General features: G+C 44.5%; 1 protein-coding gene across 3 annotated transcripts in view; it reads right to left on the reverse strand.

The window, feature by feature from the left end:
- The window catches only part of TRIO (trio Rho guanine nucleotide exchange factor), a 4,034,553-nt gene that overhangs the window by 2,879,970 nt on the left and 1,128,045 nt on the right, over nucleotides 1–26,538 (reverse strand). For all 3 annotated transcript variants that reach the window (XM_078687660.1, XM_078687659.1, XM_078687661.1), the window contains exon 12: nucleotides 5,896–6,065. In XM_078687660.1, coding sequence (XP_078543786.1) covers nucleotides 5,896–6,065 — 170 coding nt within the window. The remainder of the gene's footprint in view (nucleotides 1–5,895; nucleotides 6,066–26,538) is intronic.

Raw genomic sequence — 26,538 nt, forward strand, 5'->3', positions numbered from 1 at the left:
ATATTTAGATGTGCCCTTTGATTCTTCTCTAACTTGGAAACATTTACTTAATGTAAGAGTGAAACAATTTCTGAGAACCAAGGAGGCAGTATACAGATTTGCCTCCAAGTTAGGCCACAAGCCAATTAAGGATATTTTAAAATATAAGTGCAAATGCATATCAATGGTCCTTAAGAAGCAGGGGTATGGGGGTATTTAGATAAAAATACCCTCCAGAAGGTGCATTTTACGTGGACCGCTAGCAGTCACCCAAGCATGTCCTACTTGTGTGCGTCACGTTGAGAGTGGACTGCATTTTCTGGAATACCTGAATAATCCAGCCTTTATTGTTGTGGGTCTCGATTTGGGCCAAATTAAAAACTGTTTTTTCAGTTCTTAGAGATTGTATGTCCTGGATAATATGCCATAACGTCGATCCCCTGGCTCTTCAATGTTAAACACACATTTAATATTCTAGAGATTCATGAATTGTGTCACAATCCAGAATGCATTGATGTCACAACCAAAGACAGGGTAAAATCTGTGTTTTTCAACCAACTAGTATGAGAGTACACGAACAATGAAAGAGATTACGTTCTCAGTAATGAGTAATTTAGCTGTACTGACAACTTCAGGAGTACAACCCTACCTGCTGTGAATGAGGAATTCACAGCAAAGATTTTATTTGACGTGAATAAAACGTAACATTTAAAATTTGTAATTAGCATTTCCCACATGTGGCTTACAACCCTTACAAACTGCCCATATGACAATGTATCAGGACAAAGCACTTTACATTTCCTGCTTTTTGCACACTATACAGCACTCCTCGTAAATCTTTTTAGCTCCTATTTTCCGTGAATTAAATATCAAACACTACAGAATGTACCTCACATACTAAACAACAAGAAGGCAGAGCAAAGAAAACCAGCGGGTTCAGTTAAGGATCAAGGACCCGATATCAGGGTCAACATACTTAAGGGACACATAGCCCCGCGCTGGCAGAAAATCAGCGATCAAGCAGCGCAGTCATCCCAAAGTCTGGCACAACAATCAGAACCACGCCAACTGACTCCTGGCTCTAGTCATAACACAAGTATTCTGGAAGGAGACCAAAATAAAAAGCGTAAAGCAAACCCAGTTAGCAAAACAACGCACAAGGTGATTCTCACCCCCAGATATTTCATCAAAGGTCAACACGATATTTTAAACGGGGGCAATTTACTCAGACTTTTTAAGCATATCCTGTCCCTCGTGGAAATACAGCCAAACGACCTAGTCTGGGTTAAGTTTCTGAGTCTAACCAGCGACTCCCATGGTGAATCAACCTCGATAGGGTTGAGTCGCCACGCCCAGGTGGGTCTCACAACAGATGAAATAGCAAAAATGGCTGTTTGGGGCATCGACATAGCATTCCCCATACCCGAGAAATACCAACATGTATGAGCATAAACTTCGCCAACAAAGGAGGTTTATTCGGTGTTAAGGGAGACTGCAGTCAATCAACCAGGGAAAAGCTCAGCCATGGAACATAGACTTTACAACGCCTACAAGATAATAAGCTCACTTGAGCAAAGGGCAGACTACTACACAGAGCCAAAGCACAGCGCAACGCAAAGCACGCTGAAGGTCCTGGAGGCTTGTTCCCTCGACGGCACTTCTAATAGCATAAAGGCAGCCAGCTAGCCGAACATGAATAGAAGAGTGGGAAACAACACTCATCTGTCCATCCTATCGTGGAACGTTGCAGGGTTATAAAGACTGCTTAGCTGCAAAGTAGCATGCACGTATCTCAGAGAAAATGACATTCTGTGCCTACAAGAGACATGGGCCACCAAACCCCTAATTCTCCCAGGCTTTTATGAGATTCACACCGCAGCAATAAAAAGCAACACCTTCGGGAGAGCAGCAGGAGGGCTCTCAATTTTTATCAATCAAGCCCGTAAAATCGAGGTAAAATCACTAGCAACTAATTCCCCCAACCTGCAAGCAGCACTGATCGGTGGATTCAAAAGCAACAATATCTCAATCCGACTGTTGATAATTAATTGTTATATAAACCCTGCCACACGGCAAAAAAAGCAAGCACTAAAAACATTAACTATAAAAATGGACCACCTTATAAATAAATATGCCTCACATCTTCCAATCATCGTAGGGGACATGAATACCAGGGACTTGGGTTATGGTACAAGGGAACCTCCAAACATAACAGAATCGTAGCCTCTACAGCAGCTTCTTTTCGAGTATAACATGGTTTCCGCCCACTTCTCCATGAAAGCAGTGGACCCTCTTTGGCATCCCTTGCCCACCTTCAGGGGCAAGTCAACAATCGATTACATCTTTATCTCCGAAAACTTGCGAACACACTTTAATGACTTTGATGTGGGAAACAGGGACGAGAGTGATCACAGGCCATTGAGGGTCACTCTTGATCTAAATGGGAAATCCGCGAAACACCTCAGAACATTGGGTACCTCAACAGGTGAAGAGCACCATGAAGTATTGAATAGAATAAAATGGTCCACAAAAGTAAGTCCAGTACTCATGGAGTGGGTCACACACAAAGAGCAGTGCCAAACAGATAGAAGGTTGGCACCCCCTTTGGAGCTCTGGAAGGAACTACTTGAGGAACTAAAAACCGTGCTAGGACAGGTCACAGGCAGCCCCAAAGCTCAGGTCTTCCATCCGCAAAATCTCTCATTACATCCAAACTCTATGACCTTAGAGCAAACCAAGCGGAGCCTATCAAAGGCCTTGAAGGCGAGAAGAAAAGGAGCCACAAATCACCACACATTGGAAATAAAAGCGCTTCACAGGGAACACAGGAAGAAAATATGGGAAATTTGAACAAAGAAAATTGAGGCAGAGTGGCTGGAAATATTTAACCTTCTCAAAGAAAAGGGTCACATCCGACTTTGGAGACATATCAGATAATTGAGCCACACCGGCAGAGCAAAGAAAACGGGGTGGCAGCCTCCGAGTGGGTTAAATATGTAAAGCTAATGTATACAACAGACCAGAAAAAGACGGCTACCCAAGAACAACAAATCCCTCCAGGAACCGAGGAAGAGGACAAAACACCAGTTATCACCACGGTAGAGATAACCAACCTGATTAAGAAAATGAGGACAGACGGCGCGCCGGGTCCTAATGGAGTGCCAGCGGCAGTGTTCAAAGTGTCACATGGATTCTGGGCGGATCAGCTAACCCCACTCTTTAAGTATGCCTTTGAAACTGCCACCGTTCCATCATCGTGGAAAGGCTCAATACTTTTCCTGATTCATAAAAAAGGGGAGCGCACAAAAGCCGAAAATTATCGGCTTGTGGCACTTCTAGATATAGAAGCATAGGCATACGCCAGAGTGTTGCTGAAGGAACTAGAAACTTGGGAAAAGGATCACAACATTCTCCCATTCTTCCAAATCGGATTTAGACCTCAATGCTCTACTATAGATAACATCCTAGCAGTGGGTCATCTGTCCCTATGCGCGACTCAGCCCTCTCAACCACCTTTGTTTTGCTGCTTCGTAGATTATAGCGCAGCATTTGACCGAGTGGATCGTGGCAAGTTATGGAGAAAACTTACCAACTGGGGCATGCCTCAAAAGTTGTTAAAGGCTATAACTGCTCTATACGAGGGGATCTGGGTGCGTATTAAAATCAGCCAAACGTCGATAACAACTAAGGTCCGAACTAATAACGGCCTCAAACAAGGGTGCGTCCTTGCCCCTTTACTTTTTAACATCTACACATCCGACTTGGGACAAGCCCTGGAGGGGGCAAATCTAGTCATTCCAAAGTTGGGGGAGGTGCGGCTCCAAATCCTCCAATATGCAGACGATCTTGAGATCTTGAGTGGAGAAGTGTGGCTCAGGGGTTAGAGGCAGCAGACCCGGAAGCTGAGATCGGTCCTGGACCAGGGTTCAATTCCCCGCCTCGGCGGGTCTTGGGCTAAAAATTCCACGGACTCGATAATTCTCGCCCCGGTGCTTCCTCGACTCACGGGTTCACACTCTGCGACTCTGGGCAATAGCTTGCTTAATCTCCACAATGGCCCCTCGCGGCGGGATGCCTGACTTTCACCTTGTGGATACCCTGCTATCTCACAGGGGAATATCAGGACGGGTTCCCTAAGCAAGCGCCGGGAAACCCACTGCGGGTAGCTGTGCGCTATATAAGCTCAACTACATTTACTACATTTACATTTACATCTTGTAATCTTGGACCACACTAGGACAGGTCTACAGAAAGCCTTAGAAGTGCTACACAGATTCAATCAAAAGAATAATCTACTGGTAAACCAGGAGAAGACCAAGATACTTATCTTTGGGAAGTACCATCGAAAGAAGACAGCTCAATGGCGCCTAGGTGACCTGCAAATTAGATCTTGTAAAAGCTATAACTATTTGGGTCTCAGGCTAACGGAAGGGGCAAAACCATCAGCTCATTTGAAATATCTAAGATGCAAGGGGCAGGAATCATCCGCAGCCTGAGAAGTCTCAACTGAAGACTACACTGTCCGTCCACTGAACCCATCCTGAAAGTCCTTAAAGCAAAAGTAGTGCCCTCAGTCAACTACGGCCACTTAACCTTTCCTGGCGCCCTTACTAACTTTCATGAGCCACCAAATCTCGGTATACAAGAAAGTATTAGGCATCTCTCGACAGGCCAGGAGAGAAGAGTAAGGCTGGAGCTGGGTCTAACTCGCCCAGACATTACCTGTCTTGGGGACACTCTAAAATACTATATTAGTACCCTGCAAGCTCCAGCAACAGCCTTGAAAGCGCAAATTAAAACAATTTTTGAAGAAATTGACAGTGGCCACAAAATTGTTAGAAATAGAGGTGCAAAACATGGACAATTCAAACATTCCAGTAGCTGCATGGAAAAGAGCTGTGAACAGACAGGTCAAGAATATATGACACGCAAGAGACCTGGAAAGCTTACATCACCAACTAAATCTCTCTTCACTGGACGCGTCCTACATAGTGGGAAAACCACAGCCTTATCTCGAACAAGCACTAACTGTCCAAACCCGAAAAAAGATCACTTACATGAGGCTTCTCGCATTGCCCATTGTGGATTTTAACCAAAGCTGGGCCCGTCCGGATAATTTATTAGCATTTAGACTCTGCAATTACCATCAGGAATCCTGGCTCCCTCTGCTGTGCTGCTGTCCAAAGTTAGCTAGTGAGAGGCATCGGTTGATCACTCCAATCTGCAGAGCTCAGGGCCTTATACGATGCAGCGAAGTCTCGGACTTATGTTTTTCTTCAAACTCAACTCAAACAGTTGCACGGCTGGGGAAATTCATAGAATTAATTCGAGTCACACTGTCCCCGAAAATAGAGTTTCATAAAGAAAACAGTAGACTCGGAAGTACGGGAGCCTCGGACATACCTCCCGTTTAAAACTAATGAACTTTGCACTCAAACTGTATACCCAGAATGTGATACTGTTTTTAAGGTTTTATGCCCTACTAGGTCATAGTAACAAGCAGGGAATTTTACTTTTTTTAAAATAATTCTTTTATATTGCTAGTATACTGTAATGATTTTAACGAATCGAACAATAAAAGGCTTTTCTTTCTTCTTTCACTACAGAATGGTGAAGCATTTTTTACAACAGCTTTCTTCAGAATCAATGTGTAGCACTGTAACCACCTTTATTCACTGATCCCTGAAAATTAGAACATTGTATAGAGAAGACAACTGCATGCATAAGTATGTTAACGCGGTTTAATTGTCCCCAATCTTTTATATTTTGGTTTTATATTGTTTTGATTCTTTTTTATAATTAAATAGATAAATTATATGTATTGAATTGTTGTATTTTTATTGCTAATTTTGAGCTGAAACCAGCATTTTTCTGAGCTGATCTTCTGAGTTCAACAAAATTATGAAAATCAATTACCGCAGCTGCTGAATCAAATCTTCTCCTTCTTTAATCACATTTACTGTAACTTGTAGAGTGGTTTGCTGCTGCTGACCAAAGCGCTTGATCAGGTCCTGCACTGCTTCTACAGACTCCGCATAGACGTCGTCTAGCAGCTCTTTTTGCAAATCCTCCATCCATGTCCACAGCTACAAAGGAACAGATAGAAAAATAACTCGGATCATATATTCCACTAAACATTACACTGAGTTTGTGAAAATCGATTTTCAAAACCTTTTTACCTCATTAGCATTTTTACTTTCTAGCACATTAACTTAAAGCGTGTAAGAATGCAAAGCACCCGAGTAAGATTGTGAAATCATTTAAGAAATTAAATTAGATTAAAACACCATAACTGACAATCTAAATAGGAGGGGTGTAGTAGAAACATGTCCTTGGATTAAAAGAGGAAGGAAGTGAGTATGTAGTCGAACACAAGCAACGCTCAACAAAAGTGAACTCATAAGTGACAAAAACGTGCTGCAATTGTAATGATCACCTAGGTAAAGTAAATGCAAAAAAAGACAGATGACATTTTATATATATATATATATACACATATATATATATATATATATATATATATATATATATATATATATATATATATATCAGTAAGCATCATTCTTGACATTTGCAACGATGCAGTAAATCTCCTCAATAAAATTAACTGAGGCCCATGCCTGTTTGTTCAGTGTAATGTGAACAAACAGAGATATAACACTAGTTTATTCAATGAAAGGTTAGAGTTACCAGAATACAAATAGATACAAATGTTTTTTTTCAATTTGAAATTCAAACAAAACATTGTTGTTTTAAAACGTAAGTACAACAAAAGATATGTCCACCGACTCTGTTTACTCTAATGATTTTTTACTTGTTCTCAAACTAGAAAAACGTAATTTGGCGTGAGTACTTAATTCAGTAAAAACTTGATTGAATAACACTTCAGCTGTGCCATTTTAACATACTGTAATAGGTAGTGTACCAATTTGAATAGCAATTTGGCATCTGAATCAATTAAAAATATTGGAAATCTTTTTCCTAATTACACCCGATTCGAGATTAACTTCTAAAAGATTTACTGCAGTGGGTTAAATCATTAGTTAGGTTTGCAAACCATAAATTGATAACTTTACCCGCAGTTAAAGTAATTAAATTAAATACTTTTACACCCATGTAGATTAACATGTAAAACTACAGGTATCCAACACCTGATACAATTAGACTAATCTAAAGGGGGATATGTTACCAACAATACATACTCCTTTGGAAATGGACCAATGGAGCAGAGCTTCAGTTACCTTTCTGGGAGGAAAATTAACACTTTTCATGCAGGGATGTACACTCACATCTATGCTAAAAAAATTAAAAACAATGTCCGTTAGATTGTTTAAGCACATGTATATCTTTTATTTATTTGTACATCCTTACCAACTATGTTTTTCATAACAATAAGGTCTATGTATTGGTGCAAATCCTGCAACATTATCTAAACGCAGCAGACAATATCATTATAAACGTGGAAATATATTAAATGTAACAAATTTGCTCAATATCTTGTTGCACGTTTCAAATGTGAAAAAAAAATCCTGGAACGCTAACTAAGAATGTGTTGCCGGGAATGTCTTGAGTCTAGCAATACCAAATGTGTGGGTTATTTTAGGGAATGTAGTCAGCTTGCTCAATTATCGAAGATCGTTAAACTGCGGGAGTATTACTGTTTATAGTGAGATGATCATTTGATTACATTGTCAAACTCAAGAGTACATAAAACGTATAAAACTATAAATTTTTCTAGCTCTGTTCAATTATGTAATCTATTAGTGCAAGCCAGAGAACTCTAGCCCTGACTGGGTTGACAGCAGAACAAGCTGAAAATGAAATTTGTCAGATTTATTATTTTTTTTTCATCAAAACATGTTAATTCCTCCAGTGACCGTTGGGCAGGAACATATTGCTGCCAATGCTCGACTCCCAGTTTTGTTACTCTAGGTCTCCCGAGTGTACATATATTAGACATGTACAGGTTGTTTATGAATTCAGGGTGCTCCCAGGCAAAAACCTGGTGAGGAACATTGTGAAACTTGCAAGGCTCTTGTCTAAGCATGGGCACTAGGATCGTCACTAGTGTTTTCAAAAAACCCAAAGACCGCAACAATTCCTTGTTGTATAACAGTTTTCATTCGCCGTCTCTAAAACCTCATTTGCCCTACTCTCAATTCACCAGAATCAACGCATCACGCATCACTTCGGACCCTGTACAATGTGTGAGTACATTGCATGAATACAAGCAGAAACTTCTGGCACGTGGTTATCCTGGTGAAGTCGTGAAAAAAGCAGAAAAACGGGCTCTATCCCTTGACAGAGCTGATCTTCTAAAGAAACAGAGCAGGCAGGTGACTCCTAGAGAAGTCTTCGTTACAACTTTTTCTACACACTAACAAAATCAAGAAAATGTTGTTACAACGTTGGTATCTGCTACAGTCGAACATGATTTAGAAAGGATTTTTGCCAACCCTCCACTGTTTGCATATAAAAGATCACACAATTTAAAAGAGATCCTCACCCAGCCGACGGATGTTACTAAGGTTGTACATAAACTGGAGGCGCAAGTAACTAAATCACGGGAAAAATGAATACAATAATCAACCTGTCAGAAATCAACTTAGATAATGCTGAACAACAATTCCTGTCGCTTGGTCTGTTATTATGCCCTGAGAGCAACTTCGACTATGCACAAAGAGAGTACAGAGTTCCTCTGTGGTGGACTGTCGGGATGGCTGGAGCCGGTAGAGATGAGTGGATCATGGAGACCACTACTGTATATGTGAAGGAGAGGGAGTTCTTGTAGGAACTAGGGCTCTCAGACACCCAGTGTCATGCTTCATCATTTGAGCCTGCCCCTCGTCAGGTCGGCGCTGCAATACCTGACGGGCACCCGGAACCGGGGCTCTTTGTCAATGATCTTTTGTACCTGCCGGTGGGTGCAGTGGGGGTGAGGGTCCCTAGTATGTGTTGATGTAGGGAGATAGTGAGTTTAAAATAGGTCAGTTAGTCCTAACCAACAATTTATTCTGAAGGTAAACTGCCTAATGTAAAAGATCGAGAGGGGCAAATACTAGTCGCAATGTGTCTAGTGGTGTATGCCCTGCTCTCAGGTGATCTACATGTTTTGTGTCTCTAATGTCATAACGATCTGGACACTTCATCAGGATCGAAGAAACACTATCTACACTAAAAAGGTAAGTGGATTCTACATACCCAGTTCTTTGGTTGTTAACTTGTAAGTGGGAAAAATATGTGGGTGGGGATAACAAGTTTAAATCACATTATTATATAAACATACACTTTCTCTGGGATCAAACCCTCAATGTCCGGCAGGGCGACCGTGCTCATGCATAACCATAACAAAGACGCTGTGTCACACAAATAGTCACAGTGTAGCAAGCATGGGTACCAGTGTAGTGTACTCAATAATTTCTATGTTCAAGTTCATACAAACTCATAGCAATGGTTATACATGGACAGTGTGCAGGTAATACAAGAAAAAGGGTAAAACCATGGTAGTCAGTACGAGAAATAGGATTCACCTATACTGTCTGCAAGTATTGCTTGCAACAGTAGCCGGCGGTACTGAAGGACACCAGTTGGGTCCTAACAGGAAGAGATGGAGGTAATCAGGGAGACAAGGAGGTCCTCAGAGTATGTGCATTAAATGACAGGGTTTTAACCAATAGGTAAAGACACTGAGGGGGGCAGGCGGACAGAGGTACAGGACGTTCCCGAGCGGTCCTACCCATGGGGAGCGCAAAGCTGATGTGCAGCGAGAGGCGACTACCCACAAACAAGGGCTGGAATCTACAAGTTCATTCGAAAGTTAAAATTAAAAAAGTTTCATCTACTAAAAAAAAGCAAACCCTCAATGCGAACAATAGGAGCGGCCTCTCTAAGCAGCGTCAGCACTTTGTCAGCATCAGAAGTTAACTTGTTATGCAACCTAAAAGCCTTACAAAATCATGAGTCTACATCGGATCAACAGGGGTCTACACAGCGTATAATGGAACAACAACAGATAAATGTCTCTGCAACCTTAAACACAGGATTCAAACCTATATCAACGTTTGTACCAATCCTGCCTAGGGACTCAATTGTTATTTTCAATGAGTAGATAACGGCTGAGATGACGATGTTAAATCGTAAAATCCAAGTACTATCCAAAAAACAAAACACACACCAGCATAAATACCACCAACTTATAAAGAAACTTCGAGAGAATGATATTTATTTATTTAAGCAACTTATAAAGCGCGCAAATACCCTTGGGTGTCTCAGCGCTATTTGTTATAAGACACTCCAATAAAGGGGGTAATGTGGTGTTAAGGCCCAAAATACAGTACATGGAGGAAGCCATGTTGCAATTAAATGACCGCAACTGTTACAAACTGAGCAACAAACAAATAATCAGTGTCACACAAAACGATTTGTTTGCTAAGCTTCTGGCCTGGAGAAGTGTGGGATTACTCAGCCAGGAAGAGTACAGATGTTTAAAGAATGTTTACCCAACCATGCCCGTTATATATTTTATCACTAAGGTGCATAAAGACATTTCAAAACCTCCAGGTAGACCGGTAATCTTGGCAAAACTGAGTCTGCTGGAGAATGTGTCTATATATATTGATTTCTTCTTACAGGGACATGTTCGAGCTCTACCATCTTTCATACAGGACACTACTGACTTTTTAAAGCAAGTTCATAATTGTCAGTGGCAAACTATCAGTTAATGACACTGGATGTATCTAATTTATATACCGGTATACATCACAAAGATGGTATTAGGGCTTTAGAATATTTTCTGGGCACTAGGGCCATTGGATTTTACCAACACAATAAAATGCTTATTAGCTTGACCAAATTTTGCCTAGAGAATAATATCTTTATGTTCCAACAGCAAGTCTACCAACGGATAAGAGGGGTGGCAATGGGGGCAAGCTTTTCTCCAAGTTATGCTTGCCTCCATATGGGATGGTGGTAAGGAATGGTTTTAAATACAAAGTATGCTAAAACCCTGGAAGACCATGTAGTCAAATGGATAAGGTATATAGATGACCTTTTTTGTGATTTGGCAAGGAAGCAGACAGAGTGCAGTGGAGTTTGTTACCATCATTAACACCATTCACATCAATCTGCACTTCACGCACAACATCAGTGACAGTTCAGTTTGTTTCTTAGATGTGGAGGTCTTTGTTGCCAACTTGAGACCAAACTACACCGTAAACTGACAGCAGAAAAACACTATCCTGCATACATCAAGCTTCCACCCTAAGCATACCATACACAGTATACCATATTGGGAAATGCGAAGGATATGCAACAAAGATAGTGATCTGACTAAGGCACAGGCAGAATGCAAGCTATGCTTTCTAGACCGAGGCTACTCTAAGCAAAACATTAATACAGCAATGAAAAAAATAAAGAATCAATGTAGAAATGACCTGCTGTTTAACTCATCAAATAGCAAGAATAAAAGAAAACAAACAACAAGATGCTAGATACTGATAACACAAGGTTAATCCTGACCTATAACAAACAAAGGAATAGTTCATGCAGGATTATCAAGAAAAAATGGCATTTAGTGTTGAATGATCCTGTTGTGGGAGTACACTTCCAAAAAGTCTAACAATTACCTTTAGAAAGGCCCCATCCACAAGTGACTATCTGGTGAGCAGTAGCCCAGAAATAAGCACAGGGACTAGCTGGCTGTCAAAAAGGAAAGGGTTTATCAGATGCTTCTCATGCCGGGCTTGCACGTTTGGCACCAGCAAAACGTCCTATTGCACGCCATTCAAGCATAAACCCATTATAATCCAGAAGCTTTTTACTTGTAAGACTGAATTTGCCATCTATGTGCTGAAGTGCTCTTGGGGACTGCGATATGCGGGCAGCACGAAACTGCAGGTCAACAAGAGGATTCTCCAGCACCTAAGGGCCATCACAAACTCAGATTCAACATATCCGGTGGCCCACCACTTCAGGGAAATTCACAGCAACAACTTAGATCAGCTAAAATACTTTGTGGTGGACTCGGTCCTACAGTTAAGACGAGGTAGCGATAGAGAGGCGACTCTTAGAAGGCTGGATACTTGCTACATTCTGGAGCTAGACATGAAAAGTCCAGAGGGGCTGAATACAACGGAGGACCTGTACACATGGCTATAACAGATTTCTAGTGGGAGTTTAGATTCAGTTTATCAGTGACAATTTTGAAATAACATGTATACACATTTGCACATTTTTATTAAATTGCTGCACTCCATAATCCCTGTATATAACCTCTCTTGTGCTGTTTTTAGAAGTATGTCTCCTTAGAATCAGCACTTTGCACATCAGCACTTTTTCATGTGAATTTTTGCCCTTTAGGGTAACACCAGGAGTAGTTTTTTTTTTATAATTCTTTTTATTTGCAATCAGGAAAAGTAAAACAGTACAGAGCACATACATTCAGGGCATTGCAGCATTAGCGTTTACATTGTCAGGAATACACACGACGTAAACAAAGTTACAGTATAACTCAGTAAAGTAGGTCCAATTCATACAATATTATATCCATTAATCAATTAGCTCGTCAACATTTCTGATCGTGGAGGGTTCGCAGATAGTACCTCTATACTCATTCCATTTAGTCCATTTAGCTACCCATTTCTTTGGGCACCCCCTTGCCACATACACCGTCTTTTCCTGCACCATGTTCCAGTCCATGTCCTTCTGCCAGGCCCCCAGTGTAGGTAGTGTAGCTGCCCATAATCTCGCGATGTTCCTCTTTGCTACTGCAAAACCCAAGGTGGCCCAAACTTTGCCTTTCGCAGGGATGTCGGAGGGCTCCCATATGTTAAGGAGGCACTTTTTGCCTCCGGCCTCAATTCCACTCCCCACACGACTTTCATACAGGCGAGTACCCGTGCCCAGTACGCTTGCACCTCCCGGCATTCCCACAGTATGTGTAAGAAGGTTCCCATCTCCCCACATCCCCTACGGCAGTGTGCGTCAGCGCCGTGCCCCATCAGGACCAGCCTAGTGGCGGAAATGTACACTCTATGCAGCATCTTTAATTGTATCAGTCGCAATTTGGCAGGTATTGCAATCTCTTTTAGGGACGCTAGCGCCTCGCGCCAGTCCTCATGCCTCCCATTTGCCTAAGGGTTTGCAGCAGGTCAGGTATATGGTTAATAAGTTTTTTGTACGTGAGAGATATGGCTCTTTCAGTGAGGTGGCCGTCTAATAGCCTGTCCTCCAGTGGCGAGGATTCGGGGAGTTGTGTCCCAGGAGGGATGTTGGCCTGTAGTGCATGTCGTCCCTGTATGTAGCGAAAGTGTTCCGTTCTAGCAAGGTTGAAGATTTTCAAATGTAATCACCCCCTCTGAGCTCCATAGGTCCATGATCCTGGAAATACCTATCAGGTCCCAGTTCCTAAAACCCTTCGTGAGACTAAGGGAACCAAGCCTCTCAGAGGCCCACAATGGGGTTGCCTGGTTGAGTCTACCCGCCCAAACCAGTTTCTTATTGACTATGTGCCACAGTTTGACGGAGTACTTAGTCGGCCCCGTCAAGCTATACCTGCCCGGTCTGGAGTAGAGAGCCGCCTCAAAGGTCCTCCCCGGCAAAAGCCATTTATCCATCTCTTAACCCGGGTCGGCACCTACACTATGTGTCCCCTGATCAACTGCTGCTAGATGCGCTGCCCAGTAGTATTTCCTGATGTCGGGGAGTGCTATCCCCCCATCATACCAGCCCAGCGTTAGCTTCTGGAGGGAGATCCGGGGCACACCATTCCAAAGAAGATCTCTCTGTGTAGCCTAAATAGCAGCGAAATATTTGTGTGGAACCAAGTCTGGGTGGTTCTGTAGGGCATAAAGAAAACGTGGCAGTGCCATCATGTTAAATAGTGCGGCCCGGCCTAATAGTGATAGTGGGACGCCTTTCCAGACCGTTGCGTCCCGTCGGAGTCGCTGAAGGGGTGGGAGGAGGTTTCGGTCGTAGCGTGTGGCGCGGTCTTTCAAGATATAAATGCCTCGTGCCCCTCTCCAGGCGGAATGTCTCCGATAGTTTATTGTTCACTACGACTTGGGCCAATGGATCTTTGTACAGGAGCCGTACCCAGCTGATGAAATTAGGACCGAACCCCAGCTTTCGAAGTACTGCCATCATGTATGGCCATTCTAATGTGTCGAAAGCCATGGCTGCGTCCAGGGACACCACCACCGCATCTCTACGAATCCGATGGCAGCAACCCAACACCCCGTGGAAGCGTCGTAGGTTCAATGCCGTGTTTCGGTGAGGGATAAAGCCCGATTGATCCGGATGTACCAGAGTTTGGAGGACCGGGTTGATTCTATTGGCCAAGACCTTGGCGAGGAGTTTTGGCTCAACGTTGAGCAGTGAAATGGGCCTATAGGAGGAACAGTACTCTCTAGGTTTCCCCACCTTAGGAATAGCAACTATCTTGGCTATCTGTTGATCACGAGGCAAACTGCCTAATTCCCTGCTCTCATCGAACATACGTTTGAGGTGCTATTACCTAGAATTCCCTGCTATCTGCTTCGTCTCCACCCCTGCAGGCCAAGGATGGGTGGAGAAATTCAGCTCACCTGTGGCTGGCTGCTGCTAGCCTGCTCACACCGCACACAGCCCCAGCTCCCTTCAGGCCAAGGTTGGTCATTGTAGCTGTTTACCGGTGAGGACGATCCTTGTTTCCGGTGCTCCCTGAGCTTTTGCTATCCTGGTTTCCAGTGTTTACTGAGCTTTAGTTATGCCTTGTTCCTGACCTGCTGCTGTTTTCCTTGTTCCTGAATTAGCACTGTCTGCAGTGCTACCTTGACCCCTGAGCCTTAGTATTCATTGTTCCTGTACTGCAGCAGTTTCCCTTCTCCTGAATTAGCATTGCTTGCAGTGCTACCTTGTTTCCGGAGTTCTTGAGCTATTGCTATTCCTTGTACCTTAATTAGCACTGCCTGCAGTGCTCTTGTTTCCTGAGTTCCCGAGCTATAGTTATTCTTTGTTCGTGTTCATGCGCTTCAGCTATTTCTTGTTCCTGATTTGCATTGCTTGCAGTGCTCTCTTGACTCCTTGTTTCCTGAGCTGTAGCTAATTCCCTGTTCCTGAACTAAGACTGCCTGCAGTGCTACTCGGACTCCTAAAGCTTTAGTAATTCCCTATTCCTGTACTAGCACTCCCTGCAGTGCTGCCTTGACTCCTTAACTATAGTAATTACCTGTTCCTGAACCAGCGCTGCCTGCAGTGCTACCTAGACTCCTGAGCTTTAGCTCAATTCTTGTTCCTGCCCCAGCACTGCGTTTTATGCTACTTTGTTTTTCTTGAATCCTTAACTTGCACTATTCTAGTATACCCTTGTAGCCTCTCCTTCTGTACATCCCTTTCCAGTCCTTGCCTTTCTTCCCATTTCCTTGGTTTCAGTTCTAGTTTGCTGTCTTTCTATTCTGCCGTCTTACTTCTGTTACCTTGTTTGTTTGTTACCTACTTTCTGCCAAGTGTGCCCTGTGGTTTCCTTCCTTTCCTGTTAAGCACTCTTCCTTGCTAGCTCCTTGTCTATTGTGCTTGTGTTTAGTTCTACCCCCTTGCTGTTACTGCCTTGCGTGTTCCTGTTTGATCACCAGGATCCGTGGGCACAGCTGATTACCTAGGTGGTGTTTCTTGTTCACTGTGAGTATTGTCTTTGAGTTACATTTATAACATCACCATACATATAAGCTCCACAGACCATTCCTTTGCATACATATCCTACATGTGGGTATTTGCAGTCAGTATCTGTAAAAGCAACTGTGGGTAAGAAACTTACTGAGCTTCAGTCTTTCCGTGTTGAGATCCGGAGTGCTCTACCCCACACCCACCTTTATTATTAATGTTGTTTCATATATATATCTTGCACATTCGTCCTGTGAGTAGTTATTTTGAATGCTAAATTGCCTTGAGAGTGCCCTTCCTTTCTGAGTCTTAGCCATCTTGTTCCTTCGTGCAGATTTTCCCTTTGGATCTATATTCTCCTCTGACTTCTTGTATGATCCTGGGCAGCGCTGTACTCCTCTTTCTGTGTACGTTTTTCTACCCAGTTCCCAGTCCTTGCCCAAGTCCCTGACTGTGTTCCCCACATAATCCTGGACAGTACCTGACAGAATGACCAACCCACATATCCAGGGTCACTTGTGAGGTTTCTTTTATTTCAGTTAGCTACCATTTTTCTATTACATTTCTGTTTGAACATATTGAAGGTGTGTCATAATGAGAGGTTTAAGAAAGAAACACACCAGTGCAACATTTTATGCAGGGCAGTTTGCCAGCGCCCAACAATGAGAGGCATCTAGTGTCCATTTTACCATTTGAGGATGTTAACCCTAGTCCTGAAACTATAAATCCTCTTATGAGAAATGGATATTTACGTTCTGAATATTTTACTCTTCGGCTCTCAAACAACTCTTTGCCAGATCCTGACTTGCTCTTCTGTTCTGATCCAGATTCAATGTCAGCATTGCAAAAGGAAAATAATACCTTACTAAGTTTGCTAAACAAGACTTCTGATTCTCCCATGTTTGCTGTAAGTGGTTCTAAAATCCAATGTTCAACCACACAACCAAAGAAAGAGCAGATGCATTTCATAACCTCTGTTTTCCATTCAGATAATGTTACCCAGTCAGTCAGTCAAATATCTTTATTCGGTTTATAAACAAACCATAAAAGCATTCTACAAAAAACAGATTATGTCAACAGATGTATATCCCTAATACATAAAACACAGTCGAAGCTCATAAATACCTAAAAAATCGATGATTAAAATTAATACAGACAATTTCATTTTTAACACAATGATTAAAATAAACAAGATAAAATATTAGGTTATTTTCCTCAGGACTCTTACAGCTGCAGATAAAAAATTAGCAATGTTGAAAGTTTCCCAAACATCTGTCCACATTTGCAGATAGAGAAGGGCTGGTCTCACGTGCATAAAGCCTTTGTTGATTAAAATTGGAAAAATAAAACGTTTCCTAATGACAGTAAGGTGTTCACAGAAAAAAAAGAAGTGCATGATATCTTGTCCCGAACAATTATCGCAGGTGCAGGGGCCAAGATCATCTACCTTCTTCCAACCTTTCTGTTCACCAAGAAGAAAATGAAATTGATTGAGTCTAAATCTAGTCAATAAGAAACGGTGGTTGTTATTTGTGACATAGCCTAAATATGGTTCCATGGATAGTGTTGTCTTACATAATTGGTGGGCCCTTACTGTCACCTTTACCAGTTCTCTCTCTTCTCTATCCATGGTGGCTATGCGCAGGTATGTTTCCTTGGACCATTTTATGTCACCCTTCACTAAAGCTTCTGGAGAATGGTATAATTCTGGTCGGACAAGCTTAACTGATAACTTCTGGACGTAATTGAGCCAGGGTATACACAGCCCACGATCGAGTGACATGCAATCTTTCAGGATGTCATGGTTAAGCACCAAGTCCGGATTTAACCAGGTAGCTATCCATTTCTGTAGGGGTGCCACGGCAATTGCATCTTCAACAAAGCCAATTCCACATTCCTGATGGACAATGTAATTGGCTGTTTTGGGGACAGTTAGAAGGTTCTTTAAGAACCTATCTTCAACAGTCTGAATAGTCTTCGTATTTTGTATGCCCCACAAGTCGGCCCCATACATAGCTAGTGATAAACACTTGGCTCTGTATATTTGAATAAGGGCCTTCATTGGCCTGGCTCCTAGCTTCCTGGCGAAACCCAACATAGCTGATGTTGCTCTTGTCAATACAATTTTTTTCGCTGTGATTTGGGTTACCCAGGATCCTTGGTCGTCGAATAATACACCCAAATATGGGAACGACGAAACCCTGGTAAATATATGTCCCTCACAGTAAAGAGTTTTGACCTTTAGGGATTTATGTCCAATGGCCATTATATGAGATTTTGAGAAGTTTACACTTAAATCTAATGACTTCATAAAGGCCGCGAAGGAATCTAACAATGACTGTAGTCCCACTGCGGTTCTCGCTAAGAGGGCGGCATCATCCGCATATAAAAGTGCGGGAATCAAGCGTTTCCCTGCACGGGGAATATCTTTACAGGAGGCAATTAGGGTGGTATCTAGGTCGTTAATATATAATGTAAAGAGCAGGGGCGCCAGAATGCACCCCTGCCTAACTCCATTTGAAATGGGTATACCTTCCGTACAGTTACCCTGCTGGTCATACCTCACCGTTGCAGATAAGTCCCTGTGCAGGTCCGCTAAGAAATAGACGATGTTCTTGTCTACTCCAACCTGTTTACTCGGTCAAAGGCCGGGGACAGGTCCATGAAGGCCACAAATAATGCTCCTTTCTGAGCCACTGTGTATTTACCTATCAATAATTGGAGGTTTAGGCATTGGTCTATGGTGCCCATCCCTTTTCTGAAGCCATACTGGGCCACAGAAAGCATTCCCGTTTCCTCAAGCCATCCAGTCAGTTGGCCAAGGACCACCCTGCCAAGTACTTTTACAGAGGAGTCAATTAGAGCTATCGGGTGATAACAGCTCGGGTCACCTCTATTCCCTTTCTTATATATAGGTATGATGGCAGATCTTGCCCATGTGAGAGGCAAGCCCAATTGACAAGCATTGACAAAGACATTATATAATATCTTTGTCCAGGTCTTTACATCTGCTTTAAAAAAGTCTGCCGGGACTCCATCGGGTCTCAGGGCCTTATTACTCGTCATTTGCATTATGGCTTGCGTTACCTCTAACTCTGTGAATGACAATGAGTATTTTTTCCATATTTAAGACTGGACCTGCCGGCATCCCTTTCCCCTCATAGACATGTTTAAAATGACTGTACCAGTCTTCTTACTGGATACCGCAGTCAAGCTCACTGTTGCTTTCGTCCCGGAAGAAAGGCTTATTAACCACAGTCCAAAATTTGGCCTTATTTTTATTTACATCAGTAGATAAAAGCTCATTCCAGGCCTCCTCCCTGATTTCATTTTTACGCTTTTTTGTGCCTTTTTGTATGTGTTCCTAAGGGCAGCTACTTCCACTTTGTCAGGAGGATTGGATTTCAACGCTACCATCAACTTCCGATGAGCTATTGAACAGTTATGTCAAACCATTTCTCCCCACTCCTAGGTTGCACCTTGACTACTTTTTTGAGGTCACTGTCGATCTGGGTACAAATACTACTGTAGGCCACCAGGACCTCGTCACTGACAATACCGTCTGTTAGACAGGTAGCCAGGTCTTGCCCCACCTTTGCCATCAAGTTATCCTTAAAGTCCTTGGGCACCACCCGACACCATTTCAAGCGGCGAGCTTGATCAGTGGGTCTTATATCAAGGATTCCAGCTGTCAAGTTAGTTTTGACTTTTTTCTTTAGGTCATCTGTCAGAGTCAGCCTTACAGGGTTATGATCGCCATAAGAAGACCAAGAAACATTATATTGGCTAACCCTGTTTGCCACATTTACGCTGACAAAAATATAATCAATAGTTGACCCAGAGCCTTTTCCTTTGAAAGTTGGAACATCCCCTGTAAATTGGGTAGGGTAGATCAAATCATTTCCTGCCACCAAATCTTCTAAGAACGATCCCTGCGGGGAGTGCTCAAAATGAATATTATCTTGCTTGGCTGGGCCTAGACTGTCCCATACAAAACAATTACCATTACAACAATGAACATTAAAATCTCCAAGCAGTATAACCGAATAATAGTTTGTGCTATTGACATTATACATTTCTAAAAAATCATATAGACTGACTAAGTGTTCATTAAAAGTGGTCTTATCAAAGGAGTTATAAAAGTTAACAATAAGCCAGTTCCCGTTGGTTTTAGTTAAGATTTCCACTGCTAAACAATATGGTGTACCTGTCTCCACTTTAGTGTAGGTCCCCTCGAGTTTTATTGAAATAAGGGTTAGGAGTCCACCCTTCGCCCTCCCCATAGGGAAAGCAACTGCTGGCGACCAGAAGGCCGCATACCCGTCCAAAAGAAAAGTATTTTTTGTGTCCCAAGTTTCTTGGAGCCCAATAATATCAAAATCAGTAAGACAGTCCCTCCATTTTACGTCATTTGCTTTACTATTTAACCCAGCAATGTTCCAGCTGAGGAATCTGGTTCCCGAACAAGAGACCTGAGCTACCAACATACCATCAGTGCAGCCACCTTCGACGTCCCCCAAAATGTTCATATTATTGAGATTACCACCCTCACATATACTCGCTAAGTTTCCATCTATACCACGCTCCTCCCTCACAACCAGTGGATAAACTTCTGCATCAGGCAAAGAATGGGCCCGGCCAAGTTCGAGTCAATCATTGGAGTCTAGATCACTCAGGGGTTGATAACGATTGAATGTGGCGACCTCACGGCCAGTATACCCATCAGTACTATTGCCTCTGCCCCTAATGATTTACTAGCGGGCTGCTGGGTTAAATGTCTATAAAAATATCCCAGTGATCGAAGTGTGATGCCCTGATAACTTTGGGGTAGGGAGGTAGCTCTTAACAAGGCATTATTAGCGAGATGTGGATTTCTAAAATTAATAATGACACAATCACCACTAATGTTCTTGCGAGATCTTCCTATCCATGAGACTCTTCTAGTGGTTAAGATCTGGTGTGATAGTACCACTGGAAACCCACACTCTCTATTTAGCCATGATACAGTTTTGTTCTTCAGGGATTCGTGGGATTCTAGCTTATTAGAGTGGTCAGTCTCTGTTACCGGTGGGACATTAGTCAGGACTGCCACGAACAGGGCACATTCTGGGGGTAGATCTGGTTGTGAGCTAACCGGGTGTCTAATCTTCGTTTCTGCTGGCCCTATCTTATTCCCTGGGCATGTCACTGGCGATGGAAATTTACGCACAGTTTCCAGGGCTGTAGGGGCTGTTGGTTCAACTGTACGAGATCCCCCATTAGAAGGCTTTGAGGTCTCATTATTAACCCTAGAACCCTTATCAACAGTTTTATCACTTTCAGTTGTGTCAGTGCGGGGTCCCAGGAGGCTACCTAATCTCACGATTTCTGCAGACATCAGGTCAAGTTTGGCCATTAAAGGTTTAATTAACTGAGTGATTTTTGCATCTATAATGCCAATCAGGCAATCTAATTGCTCTGTGACTATTTTAACTGTGGCGTTATTAGCTACTAACTCATTTACGCTACCAGCTCTAGTGAGCGGCGAGTCTGCTCTTTTATAGTTTCGCCCCCCCCCCCCCGTTTAGTTTGTGTAGTCTTACGAGATCTCAATACTCTGTGTTCTCGGGGCCGGGGAGCACTGAATTGGGGAATCATGAGGAACACCCGAAATGTCTTGACTCTGCGTTGGTTCTATAAATGGCAGGGCTGGATCTTCCATATTTACTAGATCGAGTTTGTCAACATCGCAGCTATCACCCTGAGTGGATGCAAACTATACAGTGGGCGATATGGGCGATGAAAGAGTAGAAGCCCCCCGGCCTAACTATTTATGTCGATCGCTGTTGATTTTATTCACAACTTTCACCAGATAATTATCTAGAGTCGCTGATACAGGGGGTGTTTTACCTGCTTTGGCTTTCGACATTATTGGTGCTTACAATTAAGTCTAACAAGTTCAGTTAAAAGTACTAAACCGTTACTAAGACCACAGTGCGATAATTAAAGGCTTGTTTCAACTCCTTATCCTGCGACCCTGTGATACAGATACTTCAAACACACATCCTCTATGTGAATAAAAAGTCTCACTTTGTCAGGGGTGCCGAAGCTCAGCTACAGTGTTCAAGAACCAGTGTCCGTGGCCCAGCCCAGCCCAGCCTCGACCTGCCACGGACGGCCACAGACGGCCCGCCCTTTGTCCGGGCTTCGTCCGGCTCGTCACGCGCGCGTCCCGCGCTGCGGCAGCCGGAAGTGACTGTATCTCCTGGTGTGCGTGGGGGTGGGGCTCCTCGCAGCTGCAAGCACGCTCGGACTCCTGGTCACTCGAGTCCCGTGCGGCGAGCTGCTTGTCAAAAACGGCCCCCTCGGCAGTGGTAGGCAATGTTCCCTGGCTTCAGAGCCCCTCCGGGGGCAGCAACAGCTCCGGTGTCAAGCGCAGCGGGAGCCCAGTCTTCTAGTCCAGTAAAGATCACAGTTCCGGATACTAAAGGGACCTTGTTAGACACCACATTCCAAGTAGACAATCAGTTTCACAAAAGAGAGAAAAGACCTACCAGAACACATGTGGCGAATAGCCACCTTGAACAAAATCCAAGGTATAGCTCTGTTGCTTGTTGTGAAGTTGCCATGTCTACCAATGTCCTTTTAAAGAAAGATCTGCAGTCTTCACAGGATATAAGTACTTCTAAAATTCTTGAATTACAACTAGAGAATAAAATGTTTCAGACTCTGTTAAAAAATTATAACCCTGAGTTCAAGTGGGAATTTAAAACCCCTGTAGAAAACACCTGTTCCAGCTCTATGCTAGCCTCCTTAGAAATGGAGAATGAAAACTTGCGCTCTCTTTTGCGATCCCCTCAGACCTGGTCCAGAGATTGCGTGAACAATACAGTGGCATATCCCTCAGATTCCATTCAGAAAAACCATAGTACTTTGTCTCATAGTCCAATTAATGAAGGTGTTTGTTTGAATTCTGCAATGTCTACCTCCTCTGATTTGTTGTCTTCTAGTGCTAAATTATATCTAGGTGCTATATCTGAGATGTGTCCCTCCAGTTTTGAGGAACCCCAAATTCCAGGCAAGACACAAAACATCTCTTTACTTTCTTTTCCTGGTAGTGAGGTCAGTTCCACCCCAGGGGTTTCACACATCACACACACTGGCCATTGACATGAGACAAAACCTGAACTATTGACCCACATATTCCCTGATGTGACAATGTCCTGTGACTCAGACCATACTCTTGATTTAACTGCTGCAACTGAAGTCAACCTCCTCGCTGAGAAGAAACAAAACCCTGACCCCTTCTTTGCTGTTTTGCCTTCAATCACACCACATGTTGAAAAGTCAGGAAATTATAGTACTCTATGCTCTGTTGCATCTGTACCACCTTCTAATGCAGAAGAAAATGAAAAGATCTCCCATGGCCAAGCAGTCTTTGACCTATTTCCTCTGACTGTGAGGTGTGAACTGCCAAATTGTGAAAGAACCCTGAGCATCAGGTACTCTATGATAAGCACTATTCTGAGCCATCTGGAAGAAAGTGCTTCCCATGTGTTTTAATCTGACAAGAACCTGTGAAGATGTTACTAAAGGACAACAGCAAATCTACTGTTCACAAGCTACTACCATTCCCAGAGCTTAAGTCTATAAAACCATGTGTCACTTTGCCTTCAGCTTTTCTTCTTGCAGAGTCTCCAGAGTCCTCAGTCGGCCCGCTGCCTTCAGAAGCCCGAGTCCTCAGCCGGCCCTGCCTTCAGAGCCCGAGTCCTTCACGCCCAGCTGCCTTCAGAGCCCGAGTCCCTCAGCCGGCCCGCTGCCTTCCCCTCAGCCGGCCCGCTGCCTTCAGAGCCGGAGCCTGCAGCCTTCCTGCCTCCTGAGCCAGAGCCTGCAGCCTTCTGCCTCCTGAGCCCGAGCCTGCAGTCTTCCTGACTCCTGAGCCCAAGCTGCAGCCTTCATGCCTCCTGAGCCCAAGCCTGCAGCCTGCCTGCCTTCAGACCAGAGCTTGCAGGCTGCCCGCCTTCAGCACCAGAGCTTGCAGGCCGCCCGCCTTCAGCACCAGAGCTTTCAGGCCGCCCCGCCTTCAGCACCAGAGCTTGCAGGCCGCCCGCCTTCAGCACTAGAGCTTGCAGGCCGCCCGCCTTCAGCACCAGATCTTGCAGGCCGCCCGCCTTCAGCACCAGAGCTTGCAGGCCGCCCGCCTTCAGCACCAGGCTTGCAGGCCGCCTGCAGCACCAGAGCTTGCAGGCCATCCACCTTCAGCACCAGAGCTTGCAGGCCGCCTGCCTTTAGCACCAGAGCTTGCAGGCTTCCCGCTTCAGCACCAGAGCTTGCAGGCCCGCCTTCAGCACCCAGAGCTTCCAGGCTCCCCCGCCTTCAGCACCAGAGCTTCCAGGCTCCCCGCCTTCAGCACCAGAGCTTCCAGGCTCCCCCGGCCTTCAGCACCAAGCTTCCAGGCTTCCGCCTTCCGACCTTGAGCCTCCTGACTTGCCAACTTTTTGACCCTGTGCTTCCAGCTAGCCAGCATTCAGAGGTCTCAGCACATATACATACAGAGACTGAATCTCCAGCATCATAGACAAAACTCTCAACATGTAAGCTTTCAGGGCCTTGGTCTCCTGCATACCTGCTTCCAAAGACATCTGCAGCATCTGAGTCTTCTGTATGTCTTCATCCAGGGACAGAACCTCAGATCTGCTTCTCGTCGCCTCCTTTGTCTTCAGCCAATTTGCCTTTGACCTCTGTACCTCCTGCCAATCCGTTATATGCTTTTGACCCTACAGTCAGTCTTCCTTTGTTTTCAGAGTGCTACTCTAGCCTGCTATCATTAAGACTTCCAACACCTTTAATTCAGGCTTCTAAGCCCCAGTTACTGGATTTGGACTCCTCAGGTTCTGCCTTCAAAACTGCTGTTAATTTGAAGCCTATTATCCTACCCTCCAAAATTCCCTGCTCTCTGCTTTGGCTCCACCTCTGCAGGCCAAGGATGGGTGGAGGAATTCAGCTCACTGTGGCTGGCTGCTGCTAGCCTGGTCACACCTGATGCATATGATTACTGTGAGCTCTTTTAAGCCCCAGCTCCCTTCAGGCCAAGGTTGGTCATTGTAGCTGTTTACGGTGAGGCTGATCCTTGTTTCCAGTGCTCCCTGAGCTTTTGCTATCCTTGTTTCCAGTGTTTACTGAGCTTTAGTTATGCCTTGTTCCTGACCTGCTGCTGTTTTCCTTGTTCCTGAACTTGCACTGTCTACAGTGCTACCTTGATCCCTGAGCCTCAGTATTCATTGTTCCTGTACTGCAGCAATTTCCCTTCTCCTGAATTAGCACTGCTTGCAGTGCTACCTTGTTTCCAGTGTTCCTGAGCTATAGCTATTCCTTGTACCTTAATCAGCACTGCCTGCAGTGCTCTTGTTTCCTGAGTTCCTGAGCTATAGTTATTCTTTGTTTCTGTTCATGGGCTTCAGCTATTTCTTGTTCCTGATTTGCATTGCTTGCAGTGCTCTATTGACTCCTTGTGTCCTGAGCTGTAGCTAATTCCCTGTTCCTGAACTAGCACTGCCTGCAGTGCTACTCTGACTCCTAAAGCTGTATTAGTTCCCTATTCCTGTACTAGTACTGCCTGCAGTGCTACCTTGACTCCTGAGCTTTAGCTCAATTATTGTTCCTGTCCCAGCACTGACTTCTATGCTACTTTGTTTTTCTTGAATCCTTAACCAGCACTATTCTAGTATACTGTGAAGGACGCACAGGGGTGGTGGGGGGGGGGGGGGGGGGGCAGGGGGGGGAACCCGTAGAAGAGAAGGAGCTCCACTCAGAAAAGGGTTGATATAGAGGAGTGTTTTATTTCCCAATGTACAACAGTCCAAACGAAACAACAGGGTTCTCGGGGCTCCGAGTTAACAAACAAAAAAACCTCCTTAGTTCTAGACGTTTGTCTTCCGGGTCTGGCCGGTGTAGCAGGGATCCACGTCCCATATAACAGAAGGTGTCAGGGTCCAAAAGGCACTCAAAAGAAGGAAAAGAGACCCTGGGCTACTGGCGCTGCCGGTATTCTGATTATGAAGGAAGGGGGAGCGGGGAGTGAGGGGATCACCAGGGACCGCTACCACAATGTGAAAACAAGCTTCACAGATAAGCATTCGAGTGAATTCAACCGGGGGGGGGGGGGGGCGGGGGGGGGAGTGCGTTGCGGCTCACACACGCATGTCCCGTGACCACCCTCAACCACCCCCTACCCGTTCCCTCCCTGTGAAACGACCAGTCCCCTTAATCTGGCCTGTACCTTGTGGAGCCACGCTTCTCCTCCTGAAGCGTGGCGGGGCGGAGCGTGGTTTCGTTGGCCTCCCGGCTTCCTCTCCTCCTGGGGCGACGCGGCTTCCAAGTCCTCTCTCCTCAGTTCCTGGGGCGATACAGCTTCCGTGTTCTCTCTCCGCTGGACACCAAGATCTTCTCGAGGCTCGCTGGACGTCTCCTCCTCTCCTGTCCCGGTCGCGCTGTTCTCTTCCAAGTGCCGCGCTATCTGCCCCTCCGTGGCTCCCGATTGGAGGGAGATCGATGACGGCACTGACGGAGTTCCCTCCTCCGGGAAGGCCCACGCTGCCTTAAAGGGGCCGTGTCTGTCCTGTACACGGGGCGGAAATGAACACGAGTTAAAGTCTTCCTCCGGGCCGTGGCAGGTAGGGACCCCCTGACACATCCCTCCCCCGGGATTTCCCCGATCGGGGGAAAGAGGAAATCGGGACAAAGAGTCAGCATTCCCCTGTTCCAGACCTTTGCGATGACGAACCTCAATCTGAAAGGGTTGTAGAGCCAAAAACCACCTGAGGATATGATCATTGTGACCGCGATTCCTTTGAAGCCAAGTTAGTGGGGCATGGTCCGTATACAAAACAAAGGGCCTTCCCTCCAGATAGTACCTGAGTTTGTCTACACTCCAGCGAACCGCCA

Source organism: Lissotriton helveticus, chromosome 4_1, assembly GCF_964261635.1.
Source record: "Lissotriton helveticus chromosome 4_1, aLisHel1.1, whole genome shotgun sequence".
Taxonomy (NCBI): Eukaryota; Metazoa; Chordata; class Amphibia; order Caudata; family Salamandridae; genus Lissotriton; species Lissotriton helveticus.